General features: G+C 40.9%; 1 protein-coding gene across 2 annotated transcripts in view; it reads left to right on the top strand.

Moving 5' to 3' along the window:
• VOPP1 (VOPP1 WW domain binding protein) overlaps positions 1 to 20,694 on the top strand; it is a 190,851-nt gene that overhangs the window by 140,570 nt on the left and 29,587 nt on the right. Inside the window, exons 1-3 of one of the 2 annotated variants that reach the window (XM_072598199.1) lie at positions 1,684 to 1,871; positions 9,482 to 9,559; positions 19,235 to 19,371. In XM_072598199.1, the coding sequence (XP_072454300.1) occupies positions 1,834 to 1,871; positions 9,482 to 9,559; positions 19,235 to 19,371 (253 nt within the window). In that variant the 5' untranslated portion in view covers positions 1,684 to 1,833. Of the gene's footprint in view, positions 1 to 1,683; positions 1,872 to 9,481; positions 9,560 to 19,234; positions 19,372 to 20,694 lie in introns of those variants that run through there. The other variant, XM_072598200.1, reaches the window with a different exon arrangement.

Raw genomic sequence — 20,694 nt, 5'->3', positions numbered from 1 at the left:
GGAGTAGGGGATCTGTAGGGTTTTATCTTATTATCCTTGTTATTCAGTATGTTAATAGCAATACTGTATCTATAGAACATTTTGTAAGAATGTTTGCTATTTTCGTTATTTCATTTAACACCTCATCTCATGTAATTCTTACAACATATCTGTGCATTAGGTATGAACATACTCCAATATTGTATCCATTTTATAGAGCAGGAAATCGTCTTAAAGCAGCTACCAGTTTACTCAGTCACACCATTAGTTAAGGAACAGAGCCAAGGCTGCTTCCTGCTGCCCAGGTATTTCTGAATCCAAGCCTGGTTGAAGGAGGAGTTAATGGATTTGGAATCAGGTCATCGGCATCCTTCTTTGAAGTGGTAGAATCTTCTTTCTCTTAGGTTTAGTCTCATTTCTATAGACTATTGCTGGTCTTACAGACCTGCATTCATTTGCATAATTGATTTGACCACCCTTTACAAAACTGGATGTATGTACATGCAATGCCTTCTGCATATCTTGAGGGGTTTGAGGGAGGGCATTTTTGTCTCCATGCAGGGACAGCTAGTTGGTGCAGTGGATAAAACCCAGGGTTGGTATCAGGAAGTCTTGAGTTCAGATTCAGTTTCAGATCCCTAGTAGCTGTACCTCCTAACCTTACCTATAAAATTAGGATAATAGTAGCATCTCCCTCCCAGAGTTGTTGGCAAAATCAAGTGAGATAATATTTGTAATGTATGGAGCACAGGGTCTGGCACATAGTAGGTACTTAATAAACCTTTGTTATCTATCTTGTTGCCTACCTCTACAAAAGTGCCAGACACAAAGCATCAGTTCAATGAAAAAGGCTCTATGTGAAGGGCTTAGACTTTGTATTTTTTTGGCTATTTTTAAGCTGAGTTGTATGGCTAGGCTGCAGTATAAACCTTGGAAAATCCTAGTCTTTGTTCTCTGGATTTGTGAGCATGTCTCTTGTGCATTTTTCTGAAATGTGGAGTTATTGAGTAGACAATATTGTCTTATTAGGGGAGCTGTCAAAATAATTAAGTGGGAAACCCAAAACATGTTCAGTAAAAAGCACTGCCCTTTAGTCTTGAAATCGATTTGACCAGAAGAATTTCAGTGCAAAGCTCCCTTCTTGGTCTCCCCTCTCTGTCATCAGTGCAAGATGAAGAGATAATTATATAATTATATTTGCCTTGTTTGCATGTGTGACAGTTTCTGACCATCAGTGTTTCATGTTTCTGCAAAATAGCAACAGCACAGAATTAACCCAACTTTCCTACCACCTTAACAGAAAAGTCAGCCAATCAGAGCATTGATTTTCTTTGTCTTCACAAAATTTAGTCTGCACCATCTGGCAGCTGTAAACTGCAGTCACCTGTGCCATTTTCCACTGGCCAGTTCAAGAAGTTATCCCAGTGCGTTCTTTTGTGTTTGTTTCACCCAAATAAAATCAAAATGGTGAGGATCTACTCTTTGTGGTGGACAAAGGGGAACACTTTTTACTGCTTGTTCTTATAGAAGGATTGTTTATTAAGTCATTATTTGCTCTGTTCAGACAGCCAATCATGAAGCTCGATAATTGTGCTGAAATAGAGAATCTGGGGGAGGTGTGCCATTAGGAAGACTTCGACCACCCCACCATTGTGCCAAATTTTCATGACAAAGGGACAAGAAGGTCCAAGATCCCAAAGCTCTAGTTATTTTTCTGGCAGTAGGCATCCCAGCACTTCAAGTCCAAAAGCATTTAATGAGGGACCATCAGAAGTGGAAGGAGATGATGAGTGGAAAGAGCCCTGGATTACGAGTCGGAATCTTTGGATCCTAGTTCTGGATCTACCATTGGCCATGGGTATGGAGCAATCCTTTCCTTTTCCAGTGCTCAGGTAACTTCTAAAACCGCCTCTCTGAGCTCCACTTAAATGACTGGGATTGCCATTCTCATTTTATAAGTGAGGAAACTGAGGTTTGACTGATTCAAGGTCACACAGCTAGTAAGGTCTCTAACCCAACCCAAAGTGGAACAAGAATTTCTTACAAGTCACGTTTGACAATTTTGCTTAAAAGATCTCTAGGAAGGGGGAGCTTACTACCTCCCCAGGCAGCTCACGCCACTTTGGGACAGCCCTAAATGTTAGCAAATGTTACATCAAGCAGAAATCTGCCTCTTCACAACTTCCACCCATTGGTCCTGGTTGTGCCCTCTGGGGCCAAGCAGAAATGAGGCTTTTTCTTCTTCCAAATGTCAGCCCTGCAAATACTTTAGCCAGTCCTTTTGAGATGTCTATTAAATGGAGATAAACATTTCCTTTATTTCTGTTGCTTTCCCTTCTTGTTTAAAGTTTGGTGTTTATTTTGCTTATTGCTGTATATACAAAATTATATTTATATGTGAACCCCAAGAATATTTAATAGGATTAGGAGAGGGTAAGTTGATCTTTAAAGAGACCTAGGCTTGACAAGAAGTGAAACTGAGGAAGGAAACATTCCATTCATGGAGGATAGCCTGTACAAAGTAATGGAAGTAGAAAATGTCATGTCATGTATGGGAAACATAAAGTCGAGTAATTTGATGCGGGTGGGGGGAGTAATATGTAATCATCCTGGAAACAATAAGTGAATCCAGACTATGAAGGATTTTAAATGCCAAGCAGAGGAATTTGTAGTTTATCCTAGAAATAGCAGAGGAGTGGCAGAGGAGTCAGAACTGTGGTTTAGGAGTATTATTTTCTCAGCTATGCTGAGGATGGGAGAGACAGAAAGAGAGACAGAGACAGAGAGAGACAGAGACAGAGACAGAGAAACAGAGACAGAGAGAGAGACAGAGAGAGAGAGAGAGTATAAATGCAGAGAGACCAGTTAGGAATCTTTTTAGACTAGCCCAAACAAGGGGTGATAAATGGTAATGGAATAAGGTTAGAAGCTGAGCTAACAAGAAGTAGAGGATGGATGCAACAGATAGAGTAGAGGAAGATTCAATAGAACTTGGCTATTGATTGGCTATGGGGGCTAGGTTAAATACGAGAAAAGTGCTAAGGATGGGAATCAGATAATGGTACCTTCAATAGAAATAGGGAGGTTACTATAGGGATAGGTTTACACGGGGAAATGAGTTGTGTTTTATGTTGGGTTTGAGATATCTGTGGGATATCTCAATGAAGAGGTCTAATAGGTAGTTGGTGATGTGGCACTGAGGGAAAAGATGAGGGCTAGATTGGTAAATGTGGGAGTCATTTGTATTTTTACTTGTCATTGATCTACATATAACTTATGCCCAAATACTTAGCCCAAATTTTATAATAAGGTACTGGAAATACCTCATAAAAGAAAAGAAAAAGAAAAATTCAGATTTGTTCTTTGGTAGGAAGGGAGGACCAAAAAATTTTATGCAGATTTTCTAGATCACAGGGGTACTGTGCCCCTAATCCCAGCTACATGGAAGGGATAGTTGTAGTCTATAGTAACTGGAAAAGGCTTTGTTGAGTAAATGGGACTTAGACTAAACCTTAAGGGTTTTTTGCCTCTCTTTCAGAAAAAAATTTTTGATAACTGAATTTCAAAATAATTGCTCTCCTTGGTAATTCTATGTGTTCTGTTTTATGTATTTTAAAACATTTAAAACATTCAGAGAAGGGGCTTTGCCAGACTTCCAAAGGGTTACCTGTCTCCAACAAGGATCAAGAACCTCTGCCTTAAAGGGTTATTATAAAGGGAGATGGAGGGTTTTCATAGGAGTTTGGAATACAGCATAAGGAAAGGTTTAGAGGTAGGAAAAATCTGCCATGTTGGGGAACATTAATAAGTCTGTGGTCTGACAGGTCAGGGTTGCAGAATACTGGGAAAGAAGATTGGCTTGATTAGATTGGGCCAAATTAAGAAGAACCTTTTAAAGCTTGACAAAGGATTTTGGAATTAGCGTGTGGTAGGCTTATAAATTCTTCAGGCAGGAGGAATGTGATAAAAGCAGTGTATTGATAAATCAAGATGAATCTAGCTAAAATACAGAGGAAAGATTAGAAGGGAAAGAGATTGGAAAGCAGGAAGACCCACCAGACTTTTTCAGTAATGCAAAGGTGGGGTGATGACAGCTTGGATTAGGGTGATTGGCATTGGAAATTAAGGAATGGGAATAACTGAGAGAGATTTTGAAGGAAGAAATACCAAGACTTGCCAGTAAATGAGATGCAGGAGATAAAGGGAAAATGAGGAACCAGAGATGCCTCTAGTGTTTTAAGCCTGGGGAGGAGAAGAGTGTTGTGATTAGTACTTACTGAGGAAAGGAAGCTATTTGGAGGGCAGGATTAGAGATGGTAGTGATGAAGAAGACAACACAGTAAAAAGGCAAGGCCTAACTAGTTGTCTTTAGGTACTTAGGACTTTTTTTTACTCTTTTACTAGGTCTGCATTATTTCTTGAAGCTGTCTAGGAAGAAGTCTTTCTATATTCTAAGAAATGACCTCGAAGTACATTCCTGAATACATGTGAAATATTTTGAACTTGCCTAAAATTTTCTTGGGGCTTTGCCAGAGAATATATTTTGGAATGATTTACTGAGCAACCAGTGTTTTCCTCAAGGTTTCCCAATAGAATTAATTATGCAAGATCTAGTCTTCCACTTCTTGTGTATTGCTGGCATGCTAGCCCCCCAGCATGATCTCTCCTTGTTTCCTGGTTCTATCTCTATTGCCTTCAAATATGACTAAGGCTCCCCTATCCTTAATAAATCTTTTATCGACCTTGTTGTCCCCTCACACTGTCCTCCTTTATCTTTATTCCATTCTCAGCCAAACTCCTTGGGAACAACTGTCTGCCTTAATTGCTCCCACTTCCTCTTCAGTTCTTTGCAATCTGGCTTTTGATCTTATCACTCAACTGAAATTTTCTTTCCAAGGTTACTGAGATCTCTTGGTTGCCAAATCTGACGGTCTTTCTCAGTCTCTTCCTTCTCAACATATCTATTGCATATGATGCTGCTGATCAAGCTGCGTTCTCCTGACACTCCTGTCTCCTGTTTTGCCTCCTGTTTACTAAATGCAACACTTCCAAACTGAGCTCAGTATCTTCCCCCCTCTCTTCCCCCGAACTCTCTCCTCTTCCAAGTTCCCTATTTCTGTTGAAGGTGCCACTATATCTCTCCCAGCTTCATAGCCTTGGGCTTATAATCTTCTCCTCCCTTTACCTCACTTGACACAGCCAATCATTTTCTACTTCTACAACATCTCTTGGGTCTGGACTCTACTTTCTACTCCAAATTATCATCTCAGTTCAGATACTCATCACTTCTTACCTAAATTCCTTCAACAACCTCCTTCCTCATTGGTTTTCCTCCCTCAGCCCACACACTGCTGTCAAAGGGATTTTCTTTAAGCACAGACCTGACCAGATCATATCATTCCTCTGCTCAGTAAAGCCTGGTGTCTCTGTTGTCTCTGGGATTAGGGATAAATTCTTCTGTTAGATTAACCCTTCACAACCTGGCCCCACTGTAATTTTCCAATATCATTGAGCATTCTTCCTCTTGTGCCCTGTGATCCAGTGTAACTGGACCTTTTCTCTGCTCTTTACACATCTCCCACCTCACATCTCCATATCTTTGCATTGATAGACCTTCATTCCCTCCTCTCCTCTCCCTCTTCCTTTAAAATGCAGCTCAGGTACCACCTCATATAGGAAGCTCTTCTGATCTCCCCCAAACCCCCCAATTTAGTATCTATCTTCTCTCCCAGACTTCCTTGGATTTCACTACCTTGTATTTAATCTCTTTATATTCATTCCATATGTAAATTTACATGCATATACTTATCTTCCCTAAAAGAGCATAAGCTCTTTTTGAGCAGGGATTATTTCAGCAGGTAGGTGGCACAGTGGTAGAGTGCCAGGCCTAGAGTCAGGAAGACCTGAGTTCAAATCCAGCCTCAGACATTTACCAGCTGAGCAAGTCACTTCCTCCTCTATCGACCTCAGTTTCTCCCTCTGTAAAATGGAGTGGTTAGACCACATAGTTTCTGAGGGCCCTTCCAGTTCTGTGATCCTGTAAGTTTGAATGTCAGTCTCCAATGGCAAAACAAGGAGAAATATGAAGACTTTTCATGAGATAATTCAGGTGAGAACCTCCGAACAAATCCTCAAAATCTTCTGGTAGACCGCATTTTATAAATAGATGCATTTCTTCAACCAATGTGATGGTGTCATAATCACATCATTAATGTACTGTAAGCAAGAGGAGAGCAACTGGGTGTGAGAGTCTTGGATTTGTAGGTAGAGGACCTTGGCCCAAATTTGAGGCAAGTCCCTTCACTTCTCTCCATCTTGTTTGTCTTTGCTATAAAATAAGGGGATTGAGATAAGTGTTCTCCAAGACCCCTATTGAGCTCTCAATCCATGATCCTAAAAACCAAACTCCACCTTAAATCTCAAACCCCATGAGAATGTTGTTTGGTCAACTGCCCATTTATAGCTTTGTTTCTGGGGATCTGACTGAGGGCATGTATTATTGGTTTTCCTAATTCATTTTCATTAGTGGAATTAGTTTTATCTATATAAATATTGAAATAAGATTTTTCATTCCTAACATTCAGTGGAGGTAACTACTGGGCCATACTGGACACAATAAAAAAGATTCATTCCATCCTACACTACCCTACCCAAGGACCCAAAACATTGCTGATTATAGTGGTTTTATCCCAACAAGTGTTCCCTGCTTCTTGAAAAATTGAAGATAGTGAATGAAGATCAATCAGTCAATGAAAAAGCATTTATTAAGCACCTGCTGTATGCCAGGCACTGTGCTGAGCCCTGGAGATACAGAGACAAAAATTAGACCAGTCCCTGCCTTCAAAGAACTTACAGTTTATTAGGGGAAACAGCATGTGCACATTATATGCATGGATGCAAGTAATGTATATATGTAAAAGTACCAATATTTCAGTTGTTAGTCATTTTTCAGTTGTGTCTGACTCTTTGTGACCCCATTTGGGGTTTTCTTGGCAAAGATATGGGAGTGGTTTGCCATTGTCTCCTCTAGCTCATTTTACAGATGAGGAAACTGAGATAAACAGGGACAAATGACTTCCCCAAGGTCACACAGCTAGTAAGTGTCTGAGGCCAGATTTGAACTTAGAAAGGTGAGTCTTCATGATTTCAGACCTGGAGCTGTATCCATGGTACCTCCTAGCTGCCATATACAAGTCAGAAAGGAAATGCAATTGAAAGAATGGATTTGATGCCTTCTGACAAGGAGCAGGGTTCTAATCTTATCAGATTCTCTCAGCATCCCAAATTCGTGAACATCACATGGCATTTATCTACTGGAGCTTTATCTTCACCCCTCCCCCTAGCTTTCTGGGGATGCCCAGATACCAGTTCAAGATTGAATTTCAAGAGTGAGTACATCACATCTGTAGTTTCTTCATCTATTCTACTGTGATAGTCACTCTTCATCCACTTGGTTTTTTCTATGTAGATAGTTAGATCATATTTTTTTTGAGGGAGCATGGGTGTTCTTTCAAGAGGCTTTGTACTGTTCTGGGATTTGCCATCATCCACAAGCTCCTGGGACACCTTACCACTTGTGAGGAATCCCACTTTCAGTTTGGACTCTGTTCACATCCTCCATATGTCAGAGATACTGAGTTAGCACTTGTCTCTGTTTTATGACTTACTTGATATTAATTATCAGAGGACAGTAAAACAGTTGTCTCTTATATGCTTCCAAGAATCTTGTACCATTTTAGTACGTTGTCACTTTTTTGAAGGAGAGTCTTCAAAGTGGTCCTTTTCTGATCCTATCAGATGCTTTTTTACAGCATATAAAACTATATAGAAATTATGTACAAAATATACAGAACAGATAAAGTATATAGAAACTATATTTTATATGTAAATGTATAGAAGCTTCACTGCTTTTTTCTATTAGTCCTATTACACATTGGAACCTGAAGGTGCCTTAGAGATTGTAGAATCATAGATTTATACCTGGAAGGAACGGATTATATAGAGTTCAGTCCCTTTAGTTTATAAACATGGCAATTGAGGGCCAGACAGGTGTAGAGCCCGAGGACACACAGCCAGTTTGTGGCAGTGTCAGAAGGATGCTCTGTCCGTTATACCACACAACCTCCCGGTCTTGTCCTTTTCTGACTTCCTTATAACTTTCTGCTTTTCCTTGTTTCCATTATCCTGCCTATTATATCCACATACCCTTCATTGTGTGGGCAGTATTTGCTTGGATAGAAAGTGGCATTTGGTATTTCCCAGTTAATGTTCACAGCAGACAAGAGTATTGTACAAAGTATGTTTCCATTTTTCTCGTACAATTGATACCCTTTCCCTATTCCTTCCCCTACCTCTAGCCATATTTTTTATTTTTAAAAAAGGAATTGGGATTAACCTAGATTGCCATCACTTTGTCACTTCATAAAATCTGGAATCCACATTTGCCCCCTCCCTTACTGTTAAATTAGGACCCCACTCTGTTGCAGCACATACAACCCTGAAAGGAAAAGTAGTACAGCCTCCTATGGTGTCCACATCTTTTTCCTTTTTAAAAAAGTAAAGCCTGATTTCAGGAAGGACAAAATATTCTTATGCTTGGAAGTTGGGGGCAGGGTGGAGGGATGATTTTTGGTGGAAAGGTTTTTTAGGAGAGGGGTGTCTGAAAGTAGAACCCACCAACATTTATGGGGCAGAGTTGGCTGTCCCCAGAGACTTAGATCTTTTCTTTTTGCTATTAGCTCCCCTGCCCTCCATCACTGGTGGCTTCCATTTGTAGTCAGCTTGTAGCCTCCAAACAAGCATACCTCCCTTTGAGAACAGTTCAGCCCAGCTGTATTGAAAGCCACCAGCATGTGATGAAGGCCCATCTCAATACCCTATACAGACTGGAATATTCTATTCCCAAAGAGGATTCTAAAGGTGTTTATTTACAGCTGTTGGTGAATCCAGCACCACTGAAGGCGTGTTTGTGTGTGTGTGTGTGTGTGTGTGTGTGTGTGTGTGTGTGTATGTGACAGAGAGACAGAGACAGAGACAGAGAGACAGAGACAGAGAGACAAAGACAGAGAGAGAGAGAGACAGAGATAGAGAGAGAGACAGAGACAGAGAGAGAGACAGAGACAGAGACAGAGAGAGAAGCAGAGGTGAGAGCAGAAGCCAGCAGGTTTCAGGTTCCCTAGCAATCTTCCTGCTTGCCAGGCAGGAAACCAGCTGTGCCCCATGTGACCATGGCAACAGCTTATGGTTTGGTCTCCGAGTCTGTGATGACATATTCAACCCCCGTTATTGTCAGAGGATCTAATTACATCAGAGACAGTGTTAGCCACATAGGTCACATTCAGTGCTGTTTTTTTATTTAATCAGTTTCATTTAAAGGCAAATAGACATAGGAATGCCCTTTTCCTTTGTTCCCCACCTCAATGCCAATTCTCAAATAGCTGCTGCTTTTTGTTTGAAATAATGACCGACTCTCAATTGTTTCTTTTGTCCTTCTCCTCTGCAGATGCCGCTCCTATGAAGATTGCTGTGGGTCAAGATGCTGTGTACGGGCTCTGTCCATACAGAGGCTCTGGTATTTTTGGTAGGTTGCCACTCTTTCTACTTTGGGGGTGTTTGCCTGTCACTCGTTAGAGAGGCAACATGGTTATGGATCAGGAATCGAGGTTGGAGTCCAGAAGGCCTGAGTTCAAATTTTACCTCTGATACTACTGAAGAGATCCTGAACAAGCCATTTAAATTCTTTGAACCTCAGTCTTTTCATCTGTAAAATGAAGGACTTCAAGTAGATGACCCTTAAGGTCTCTGTTGGTCCTAAATTTATAATCCTCAGAATCCAACCACTGCTTCTGAATATGAGTGATGGCCAAGTGTGGATGAAGGCAGAGTCCCATCTCTCTTGCTACCATTAAACTCACCACCTTGCCCCTGGGTTTTGTGTTATTGACAATAAAATTTTCAAATGGCTACTTTAGTGTTGACATCGTGATCAATCATGCATGGCCTTTGGTACCCAAAGAACCATGCTGGAAACTTGATCCTATTCCCGTGTCCTTCAGTTCTTCTCATTAAATCAATTCAGTACTCAGATTTCAAAGGTATGGACACTGTTTCCCACTCGTGACTCTTAGCAGACAGTCTTGATGAGTTGCTATGACCTTAAAAAAAGAATGATCACCTAACTTGTTGGTAAGGAGCTTTCATGGTCTAAACAAAACTGGTTGGGCTTTGGACTCCAAATGTAATCAATTCCCAAACCCTCACCCAAAGCCTTCCTAGCTTGATAGAACCTGCCAACGCCCAATGTCCATTGACACAGTCTATTAGAACCCACAGCTACCCAGCTTTCTAAAACTAGGACACATGCTGTTGAGGGAGACAGTCCTAACTCCTGAAGTGCCTGAAAATGGGAAACGGCTTCATATTTTCCTCTTGACCAATTTCTGAAGTAGAGCTACTGCTGAATAGCCTAAGTGGCTAGAGAAATTAGTATTCAGCAAATTAAGATACATACTAATTTTCATCATCTTGAGTTGCAGGTCACCTGGAAATCTTTTTACACTGAATTAATTCAATGTAACAAATATTTATTGAATGCCTATTATGTATAAGACTGTGCTAAGCATGGATGCAGATACCGAAATGAGAAAGGCTGAATGCCTGCACTCTAGTACTTTCCAACAGTTTACAATGTCCTTAATCTTACGTATTTTGCCTATGAAGCTTTTGTATTTTATTTTTTATGTTATCAGAAGTAAGCATTTATTTTCTCTCCCTCCTACTTCCCCACCAAAAAAAATTGAAAAAAAAATGTCATGTGGCAAGATATTCATAGCATATGCATAGTCAAGTAAAACTAATTCCCACATCAGCCATGTTCAAAATGTGTGTCTCATTCTGTGTCCCGAGTCTGTCACCTCTTTGCTTGATGTTATCTTTAGGACAGTGGTGCTGGTAATTCCCTATCTGTATTGCTGTGCCACCATTACAGGACTCACTTAGGAGCCTATGGTGGCACACTTTGAGGGGAAGAGGATACAATTATAATTTTGAGGCAGGATGAAGCATCCTTATGGGATGTCCAATTAAGAAACAGAGCTTGATTTGCAATTAGGCATTTTCAGGATCCAAGAATCATGACTATGGGTGGAATTTGTTTGATTCTGTGAGTCATAGCAGACAAAATAATGGATTTTTGGTGGTGGTGGTGGTGGTTGTTTTCCCGTACGCCAGAGATACTTGGGCATATCTGAGAAAGGGGGAAATAAAAGAAACTTCCTCTTATACAGAAAACATCTGTTAAGTACCTACAGAGACATTGTGCTAGGCACTGGAGATAAAAAATTAAAAGCAGCAGTATCTCTACCTTCATGGAGTTTTACAGTAGTAGGGGATGGGCACACAAGTAAAAATTATATGAGATAGAATCAAATAATAGTCAAAGAAATATCTAGACAAAATGCTCCAGGAAAGTTTGAGGGCAAAAATGACTGTCAGCAGGAAGTGGGATGAGGGGAGGAAAAAAGGAGATATAAAAAGGGAAGACTTCATGGAAGAGTTCACACTTGAACCTTGAAGTAAGAGAAGGATTTCAGTAGGTGGAGACAAGAGGAGGTGGGGATACTGCATTCCAGCCATAATAAATGGATAGCTTTACACGAGTGAAAAAGCAGTTTATGAAATACTTACTACATTATTAGCCTCTATGAAGAGCTTGAGAGTTTTAAAGGCAAGACAGGCCCTAATCTCAAGGAGGTTGGAGTCTAATAAGGGAACACCGTGATGGCTATAGAACAGTGTTTTCATCTAGAAAGTCTCCAGGATGGCTAATGAAACCATAGGGCAGTTGATTGACAAACCATCTCCTAAGTTGGTAGTACTGGGATGATTACTTTTCCAAGAGTGGTAGGAGGCAAGACTGGGGAAAGGGTATTTGTGAGGCAACATGGCATAAAGATGCCCAGAGAACAGCATAAGGGTTTGGGTCAACCTAGAGATGGAGAATTCTTACCAGTTATGGGCTCAGGGCCCCAGGATGGGAGCTGAAACACTGGGACAAAGGATGGATTGAGGTAACATGACATGAGGAGACAGGAGGATGTGATTGGGAAATAGTAGTCCACTTTGCCAAAATATACTGGGAATAATAAAGGGAGATTGGAACTGAATTGTGGATTGTGTCAAATGTCGAGCTTCTACTACAGGCAATGAGGACCCTCTGATGTTTTTAAGTAGGGGAGCAAGATGGTAAGATCTGAACATTACAACACTTTGTTTGGCAGCTATACTGGATACACTAAGACAAGTTAAGTGGACTGTTAACAATAATGCAGGCAAGGGATGACATGAGCTTAAACTAGGGATAGCTATATAATAAGGAAGGAAATGGATGTGTAGGATCAATCAACAAATCTTTATTTTGTATTTACTATGTGCTGGGTTCAATGCTAAGTACTGAGGATGCTTAGAAAGGAAGAACCTTTGTCCTCAAGGGGCTGCCATACTGATGCATAAGCTTCAACAGAATTTGGCAACTAATTGGTAATATTAGAGAGAAAAGGAAGGAGTCAAAGATGACTCTGAGATTGTGTACTTGGATCACTTGGAGGAATTTGAGGCAGAGTCTACAGTTTGAGAGTCATTTGCATAGACTGATCACTGAAGGGGGTGAGATTCCCAAGGAAGGGAATGGATAGTCAGGCCATATTAAGGACCCACTATGTGACAGTTACCGTGCTAAGTGCTGGGCTAGAAAGACAAAAAACACACAAGTCTTGGCAGAAATGCCAAGTGAATGAGCCAGTGAAAGAGATGAAGAAGGAGCATTCATATAGATAGGAGGAGAAGCAGGAGAGAATGGCATCATGAAAGCCCAAGGAATAAAAGTTATCTAGGTTCCATCCCATGTCTCTTCCTGTTACTTTTCTGTCTGTAATCTGCTATTGTAGTTAAGGACTGGGCTACACCATCACTAGAGATAAGCCTCATGGAGCATGAGAGCTTCTGTCCCAAGAGACTTAAACAGCAACCACTTCAATTTGCACAGAATTTCCCCTTCACATAGCCTCCCCCCAGTCTGGGTGATCAAGGGAAGCTCCAGAAAATTAAGACTATAGCCTCTCCCCTCATTTAGTTATTCAGATTTTTCCTTTCATTTTAGTGCTTTTGGTTCTCTAATCTCTTCTACCATCAGTAGATTCTCTTTCCTCTATATGGGTCAGAAATAAATCTGTTTGAGGCAAAATCATTTTAGAAATTGCCCTTACCCTGAACTGCTACCTTGGCTAAATGTGCTAATTATGGTCTCCTAAGGTGGTCTCCCTCATAGATGTTGAGGTGATAGGAGGCCAGCTTCCCACATAGAATGGGGGCAATTTCAGGCTCTCATTTCTTCTGTCATAGCCCTCTCCTGCCTGACATATCCCAATTGGAGATTTGTTTCTTTGGTTTAGGGCACTTTGTTCCAGCCAAATACAAATAACCTAGGTGGTGATAACATACTTAAACCTTCACAGGGGATTACAGTGCCAAAGAATTAGACAGTATTGCCACTGGAAGGGACCTTAATGCACAGAGACACTGTAACCCTAGCTCTGTGACTATGGAAAAGTGGATTTACCTCTCAAAACCCAAGTTTGCATGCTCAGGACAATCAGTCAGTCAAACAACAAACACTTATTAAGCATTTACTGTGTGCCAGGCATTATGCTAAAGTGTTGAGGATACAGATAGAAGCAGAAAGACAGCCCCTGCCTTCAAGGAGCTTATAGTCTAATGGGGAAAGACAATACAGAGGAAGGAACTGAAAATCAGGTTGGAGAGGGGATGGAGAGAAAGATGCCTAGGACAGGGGCATTGTAGCAAGAGTCCTGTGGTGAGGAGCTGGCACTGCAGCCTAGAGAGGGCTGTATGCCTGTAAAATGGGGATGTGATCCCAACAACAGACTGTGTCTGCTTTCAAGGGACCAGAAATATGGCCGAAGGAAGGAGTGTAAGGAGTGTGGTTGAGTAGAAAGAGAAGTGGGTCTGGACTCAGGCGACCTGGGCTCAAATTTCAACTTTGCCCACTGTGTGACCTTGGGCAAGTCACTTAACCTCTCTCTGCCTCAGTTAATTTATCTGTAAAATGAGGTGGGTGGACAAAATGATTTTTTAACCACAGCTGTCCCTTTGACTTAGGTTTGTAGAGCAGATTACTAGAAGGAACTTCAGAGACTATCTAATCCAACCCTTCATTTTACAGATGAGGAAACTTAGGTTGTGGCTTGTCTCAAGTTAATAGACATCAAAGACAGGATTTGAACTCAGGTCCTCTGACTCCTGAGTTAATGGTTTTTCTGTTACAACACACCTAAGCCAGTTTTCCTGACTGATCCCTGATTCCACAAGAGAATAACAAAACCTGAAGGAGATATTTGGCTGCCGTTTGACCTGTTGACCATGTTGGTTGATATGACAGTAACAGGGGAACCAGATAATGGGGGCCCCTTGTAAAGAAGCTGGCCAGGTTGTGCAGAGATGTTACTGTAAAGTGTAGTGGGTTCAATTACCCCAAGTTTGGGATATTTGTATTAGAATTTAGAGCTGCCCTGTAAGAATCTTATAAGGGATTTTTTCTTTCCTGAAACATCAACATTTTGGTTTTATGTCAGGATTCTTATAGGGAATATTTTCCTTAAAAAAGATCAATATTCTGGTTTTATGCCATGATTATTGGACAGATCATAGGATTTGAAGCTGGAGGTTGTGCCTTGCTCAAGGTCTCCCACAGCCGTAACTAACAGAGTTGGAATTCAAAAATAGGTCCTCTGATTTAAAACTTGGTGTCTTTTGTACTTGGCCATACCAACATTTAACTCATATATGCTGTAGAGGGATAGGAAAGGCCTTATAAGTATTAATCAAGTATACAAAGACTCGATGAGCAGTGTCCACTGATGCCAGTATCCACCCCCTACCGTCTTGAATCAAAGGGAGGGAGGAGCTTCAGAGGCAGGGGATGTTGAGGAGGGATGAGCATCAGAGCCCATAGCATCTAATCACTCACTTTTTTTCTCTTGGTGTTGGATCTACTGGGTCAGGACCACAAGCAACCTCCAAATATGGCAATAGACAAATCAGATATAATAAAGATATAAATAAAGTATGGGACAGATTTCCCTTCCTGTAGGTGAAGATGTCCAGCAGAGCTTGAAGAAGAATAATGAAAATTGATGGATTATCGATGTTACTTTAAAGTCTTCCATAACTATGTCATCAACCACCTTGTAGCCCATATCAGAGAAGAACCGCTAGAGAAACTTCCATCCTGGGTCTCCCACTCTCCTGATAGGTGACTTCCCAGAACACTATTGTAGGAAAATCCTGGTACCGAAAAGTGCATTCCATCCTCTTTGGCCTCCCCAGGCATACATGAAATTTCTCCCCATCCCTCTGTGGTTTCATGAACCATGATCAAATCAACTCTGCCATTGACCTTGGATTGTATTTTTCTCTCTACTACCCTGTATTTCCTTTGCCTTGGTGAAACTTTCCAGTGGGTGGCCATCTGTAACCTTCTTGAAGGCAGTGACAATTTTTGCTTTGTGTTTTCATCCCTAGTACCTAGCACAGGACTTGGCACATAATAAGAGCTTAATAAAACCCTTTTCTGACTCCTAGACACTCCCCTAGAAATCTCAGACTGCCACAACTGTGCTGTGCCTCAGTCATGAAAGTATCACCTGACTCCTCTTACTCCTGAGACACGTTGTCCCTCTGGTCTAAAGCTCAGCCCCATCATTGTAGATAACTACACTTACACACTAATTACACGTACTAGACATATGCAGGCCTTGCCTTGAATTGGGCTGCAACCCCATTGCTGGCCCAATGCAGCGGCCACAACAGCTCCCTTCTGACTTCAGCTACTAGGCAAGAGGGTTTCCCTCAGCCATTTTAACTCTCCAGGAAATTCTCTGCTTTCACTTTAAGAAGGTCATCTGTCCTTGATCCAAAACAGCTTTTGAAAGCAAGAGGGAAGAGTACCACCCTTGATTAGAAAATGCAGCTCACATCTTATGGAAGTATACCCATTTATTGGAAAGGAAACAAAGGGCTGGTCTCCCCTGTATTCTGGTTTGCAGAGTACAATAGATTGATAGAAAAGGCACATTTGCTTCTCTGAATTCTGGGAAGGTCTCCAAGACAGAACTAACAATGAAAAGGAATATCTCATAAACAATCAAACCCATAACTCAGCACTTCAAAGAACTATAACTTCTTATTAAACTCCCTCTGCCCTTCTCTCAAATTTCCCTTATCTCTTTCTTCCCTCCCATTTTTCATCGTCACATGCTCCTTCCCTTCATCAACTTATTTTTTTAAAAATACATTCTGCTCAGGACTCTCACCTTCAAGAATGAGCGACCATATCTAATGACAAGCATCTCAGCCCATAACTTTCTCTTGGTAGTTGCTAGCTGGCCCTGTCTCCAGCCAGCTGTGTACTTTAAAAAAAATTTCATTTGAAGAAACTGACAGTGAGCTCTGGTATGAATTTCTTTAGTAATTCTGATGGATATGACAATGTCTTGTTTCACCTATTGGGGGCTGGGAAGATGTCATCTAAGAGAAGAGAAACTGAATGAAAAAGTTGAGGCTTATGTCAAGGAAAAATCATAACTGGGGACCATAGGATGATAAGTTTCAGAGTTGGAAGGAAACTTAGAAGCCATTTAGACCAACCTTCTTTATTACGAGGAAACGAGGGATTATAGAGGTAAAGGAACTTGCGTGGGAAGTAATAGAGCTGAGATTTGAACCCAGGCCCTCCCAACTATAAATCCAAGGTCCCTTCTACCCCTGCCTCCCTTTCGTCATTACAGTTTCCAGTTGGGATGACTTAGCCCCACAAATGTTGAACAGGAATATCAATAAATGAATGGGAGGGAAATGAAGGAGTTTGGTCAAACGAATTCTACCAGCCCTAAATCTGTTATTCCAATATGATTATGTAGTTCATATATCTATAATAATACATTACAATATAAAAAGCAAGTTTCCTCCCAACAACCCTGTGAAGAGGTAGTACAGACATCATTAGCCCCATTTTATAGAAGAAAAAACTCAGACTCAGAACACTTGCCCATAATCACATGATTAGTAAGTGTCAGAACTTGAAATTGATCTCAGGTCTTCTGTCTTCAAGAGTAACTATAACTCCCATGCTGTCACCTGAGTAGAAATCACTGGCAACTCTAACCTTTGCTCAGGTATTAAATTCTTCTGTAACTAGCCCAGTATATCCCATACGATTATCACTGAGTCTATCTGGAGGGGTAAGGCTTTAAAGGAATAGCAGTTCCACTCTGGGATCCCAGCATCTTGTCCTTGGTATTTGTGTTACAGGAGTGCATAGGAGAGGGTGGGTCAGACAAAGAGAGAACCAACATATCAGTTTTTAGTTGAGTTTCTTGAAGGCCGTCCTCCAGCATGCCTCAGATCCATCTGTGGTCTGTGACTGCTCTATTTCTTGATCAGGGCTGACAGATTTGTAATGAAAAGCCCTACTGAGGTTTCATGATTTGCATTTGGCCTCATCAGAACTTTTTTGCAAAGGGTTTTTTTTCCTTTACTTGCTGCTGTTTTCTTTCACTTCTTTATCTTCTTTAGGGTAGATAATTGCTCTAAAATATAATAGGGGCCAATCATGGGGACCTAATATCACAAAGTAACCCACTGATGTAATGGTTTGGGGAGTATGCTATATCTGGCTCTAGGGAATAATTCACATCAGACCTTGAGGTCCAATCATCATTGCTGTCTACTTGGAAAAGCAAAAACCAGGGATAAGAATGTGTACTTTGATATTTACAAATAACTCAATGAGGAAAGGAGTAAAAAATTTCTAAGTCCTCATTTTTCATATGAAGAAACTGAGACACAGAGGGCCTCCCAGTAACTCACTTGTGGTTATATAGGTAGGAAATGGTAGTCAGGAATATAGTGCTTTCACTTTCAGTCTTGTGCTTTTTCCATCATACTATGGTGCACTGATCCAATTCTCTCCATGTTGGGAGATGACTTGCTATGTGTTTTCCCCACTTTTTCCTGATGACTAGGAGATAGGCATCAGGAAAACATGATTTCAACTATTTCAGACATTTATTACCCATATGACCCTAGGCAAGTTACTTTTCCTCTTTATGCCTCAGTTTACTCATCCATAAAATGAGCCGGTTGAACTATGGCTTGTTGGCCCTAGATCTACCATCCCTCCACCCAATGTTTGAGTTTTTAGAAATAAATACTAAATATCAATATGTTTAAATATACACATATGTATAATTTCAGATCATCAATCACAATCACTATTTCTCAACAAAGGCTCTGTCCCCTTAAGAAGTGAGGCAAGACATAGAGAGAAATGCAGGCAGTTATATTGATTGACCTTTACAACAGAAGAATGCACAGTTGAGTAGGCAACAAGATTGATTTGTTTTGGAGAATAGTGTACCCAAACATGACGTGACAAGCGTTTTCTCATATTTTGATTGTTTAAGATCTTTGGCCTTTCTGACTGACTCATTTGATGTCTTGGTTAGTTTTATGGAACTAGTTTTTTAAATCTCCCTCATTCTTTTAAAAGTTACAGGGGATGGCTCTTGGAATAAGGGAGGGGCGGGGATTTATTTAGTGTTGAAGATGATGTGAAGGCAAAAGATATCAATACTAGGGTTTTTTTTTTTAATCTTAGGACTGAAGGTCAAAGGGGAAGATGAGGGAATTTGGTCCTGGTCATTCCTTTAAATTCTCTCCTATTCTCTTGCTGTTTTAAGTTTGTGCTCACGTTGACACTTTCTGATTAGGCTGGCCCAGAGGCAAAATGAATGGGCAGAGAACAGAACTCATCACATAATGTTGCCTAGCAACCCCTGCCCTAGATCCTAAGGATCAAGAATACCTCAGAACCTGAACATTGCCCTACACGTTTTCTTCTGTCCTACCTTTGAGGGTAAAATGTGATGGGTCTGCCAGGATTCTTCTGAATCCCCTATTCCCCTCTTCTTCAAAGGTAGTCTTTCTGGTAGTTTATATTGACGATGAGTGTGTCTCAAGGGGATTCAGCAGCGGAGCACAGATACTTTTTGAGGAGCTGTAATCTTAACTTTTAGGAGCATCCTAGGTCCCACCTTTCCTGCACTACTGTCCCCCCTCCACTCTGATCTCCAACCCATAATCCATGCCAACTTGCATTTTTGTCTTCCTCTTCCTTCAGGTTTCTTCTGATGATGGGCGTTCTCTTTTGCTGTGGAGCTGGCTTCTTCATTCGCAGGAGGATGTACCCTCCACCGCTAGTTGAAGAACCAACATTTAATGTATCCTACACCAGGCAGCCTGCTAACCCAACAGCAGGTCAGTCAACAACTGTCTCTGTCATGTTCCCTCTTACGTTTGAGTGTACACATTTCATTCAACTTGTATGGCATCAGTAAGACTTGTAGGAGGATGCTGCTGCTGAATACACACAGACACACACAGACACACACAGACACACACACACACATACATACACACACACACTCACACAATCGCATGCAATGAATATAAATTCGAGCTTCATTTTTTAAAATTCCCTAGCAGGTACTGTTTGGAAGGTTAGCTTGGTTTTTCTTGTATAATGGGGGAAATGACTGTGGCCTCAATAAATGCCTGACTTTTTTCCCAGGAATAAAGGAAGAGGGCATAAGAATTCACATAGGAAGGACTTGCATGCATGCATACTTAGTGTTATGCATACTTAGTTCATGCATACTTAGTGTTATGCATTTTGCATCCATGTGAAAGCCAGTTTACTCTTCCTTCTGACCCTTGCAGTTATTCAGTCAATTAGCATCTACTAAGTGTTAGCCACTGTGCTAAGTGTTAGGGACAAAAAAAGGACAAAAGACAGTCCCTGCTTTCAAGGAAATGGCAAACCATTCTAGTGTCTTTGCCAAGAAAAACTTAAATGGGGTGGCAAAGAGTCAGATAAGACTGAAAATGACTAAACCATTTTAAGTTCCAAGGAGCTCACAGTCATATGGGAGAGACATGCAAAAGAGCATCCAAACTGCTGTGTATATACAAGGTACATTTAGGATAAGTGGGGGATAATAAACAGAAGGAAAGTTAAGGGAATAAGAAAGACTTCTCAGTGAAGGTCGGATTTTACCTGGCACTTGAAGAAGGAAGCCAGGGAATCCAGGAGGTAGTGATGAGAAGGGTCGGGTATGAGGGATAGCTATTTAAAGTGCCCAGAGTCAGGAGATGGAGTGGATATGCAAGGAACAGCAATGAAGCCAATGTCACTGGAGAGGAGAAAGGGTGATGGCCTCTACTGAACAGCAAATATGAATTTACATGGCATACAGAGAATATGAACTTGATTCATTTACTCTCTCTGTTTGCTGAACTTTCTGGCACTATATCCAAGACATATGATTTCCCCATTGGAACTATGGTTGCTATCATGATGGTTGTTTTAGGAATACTCTTGGGTAGATCAAATCCTACGGGTCAGAAGGAAATAATGTGGTTATTCCAGCAAGCCTCGATTTATTTGTTCATACGTTCATTCATTCACATTTAGTCACATTTAGTTGAGGTCAAAAGGAAAAGTTGGGAAACAATTTGGATATTGCAGCAAGCATAGATTTATTTGTCCATTCATTCACTCATTCACATTTAATTACTAAA

Source organism: Notamacropus eugenii, chromosome 3 (genome assembly GCF_028372415.1).
Source record: "Notamacropus eugenii isolate mMacEug1 chromosome 3, mMacEug1.pri_v2, whole genome shotgun sequence".
In the NCBI taxonomy this organism is placed as follows: Eukaryota; Metazoa; Chordata; class Mammalia; order Diprotodontia; family Macropodidae; genus Notamacropus; species Notamacropus eugenii.
The sequence above is the reverse complement of the archived record's forward strand: the minus strand, read 5'-3'. Positions and strand labels throughout refer to the sequence as shown.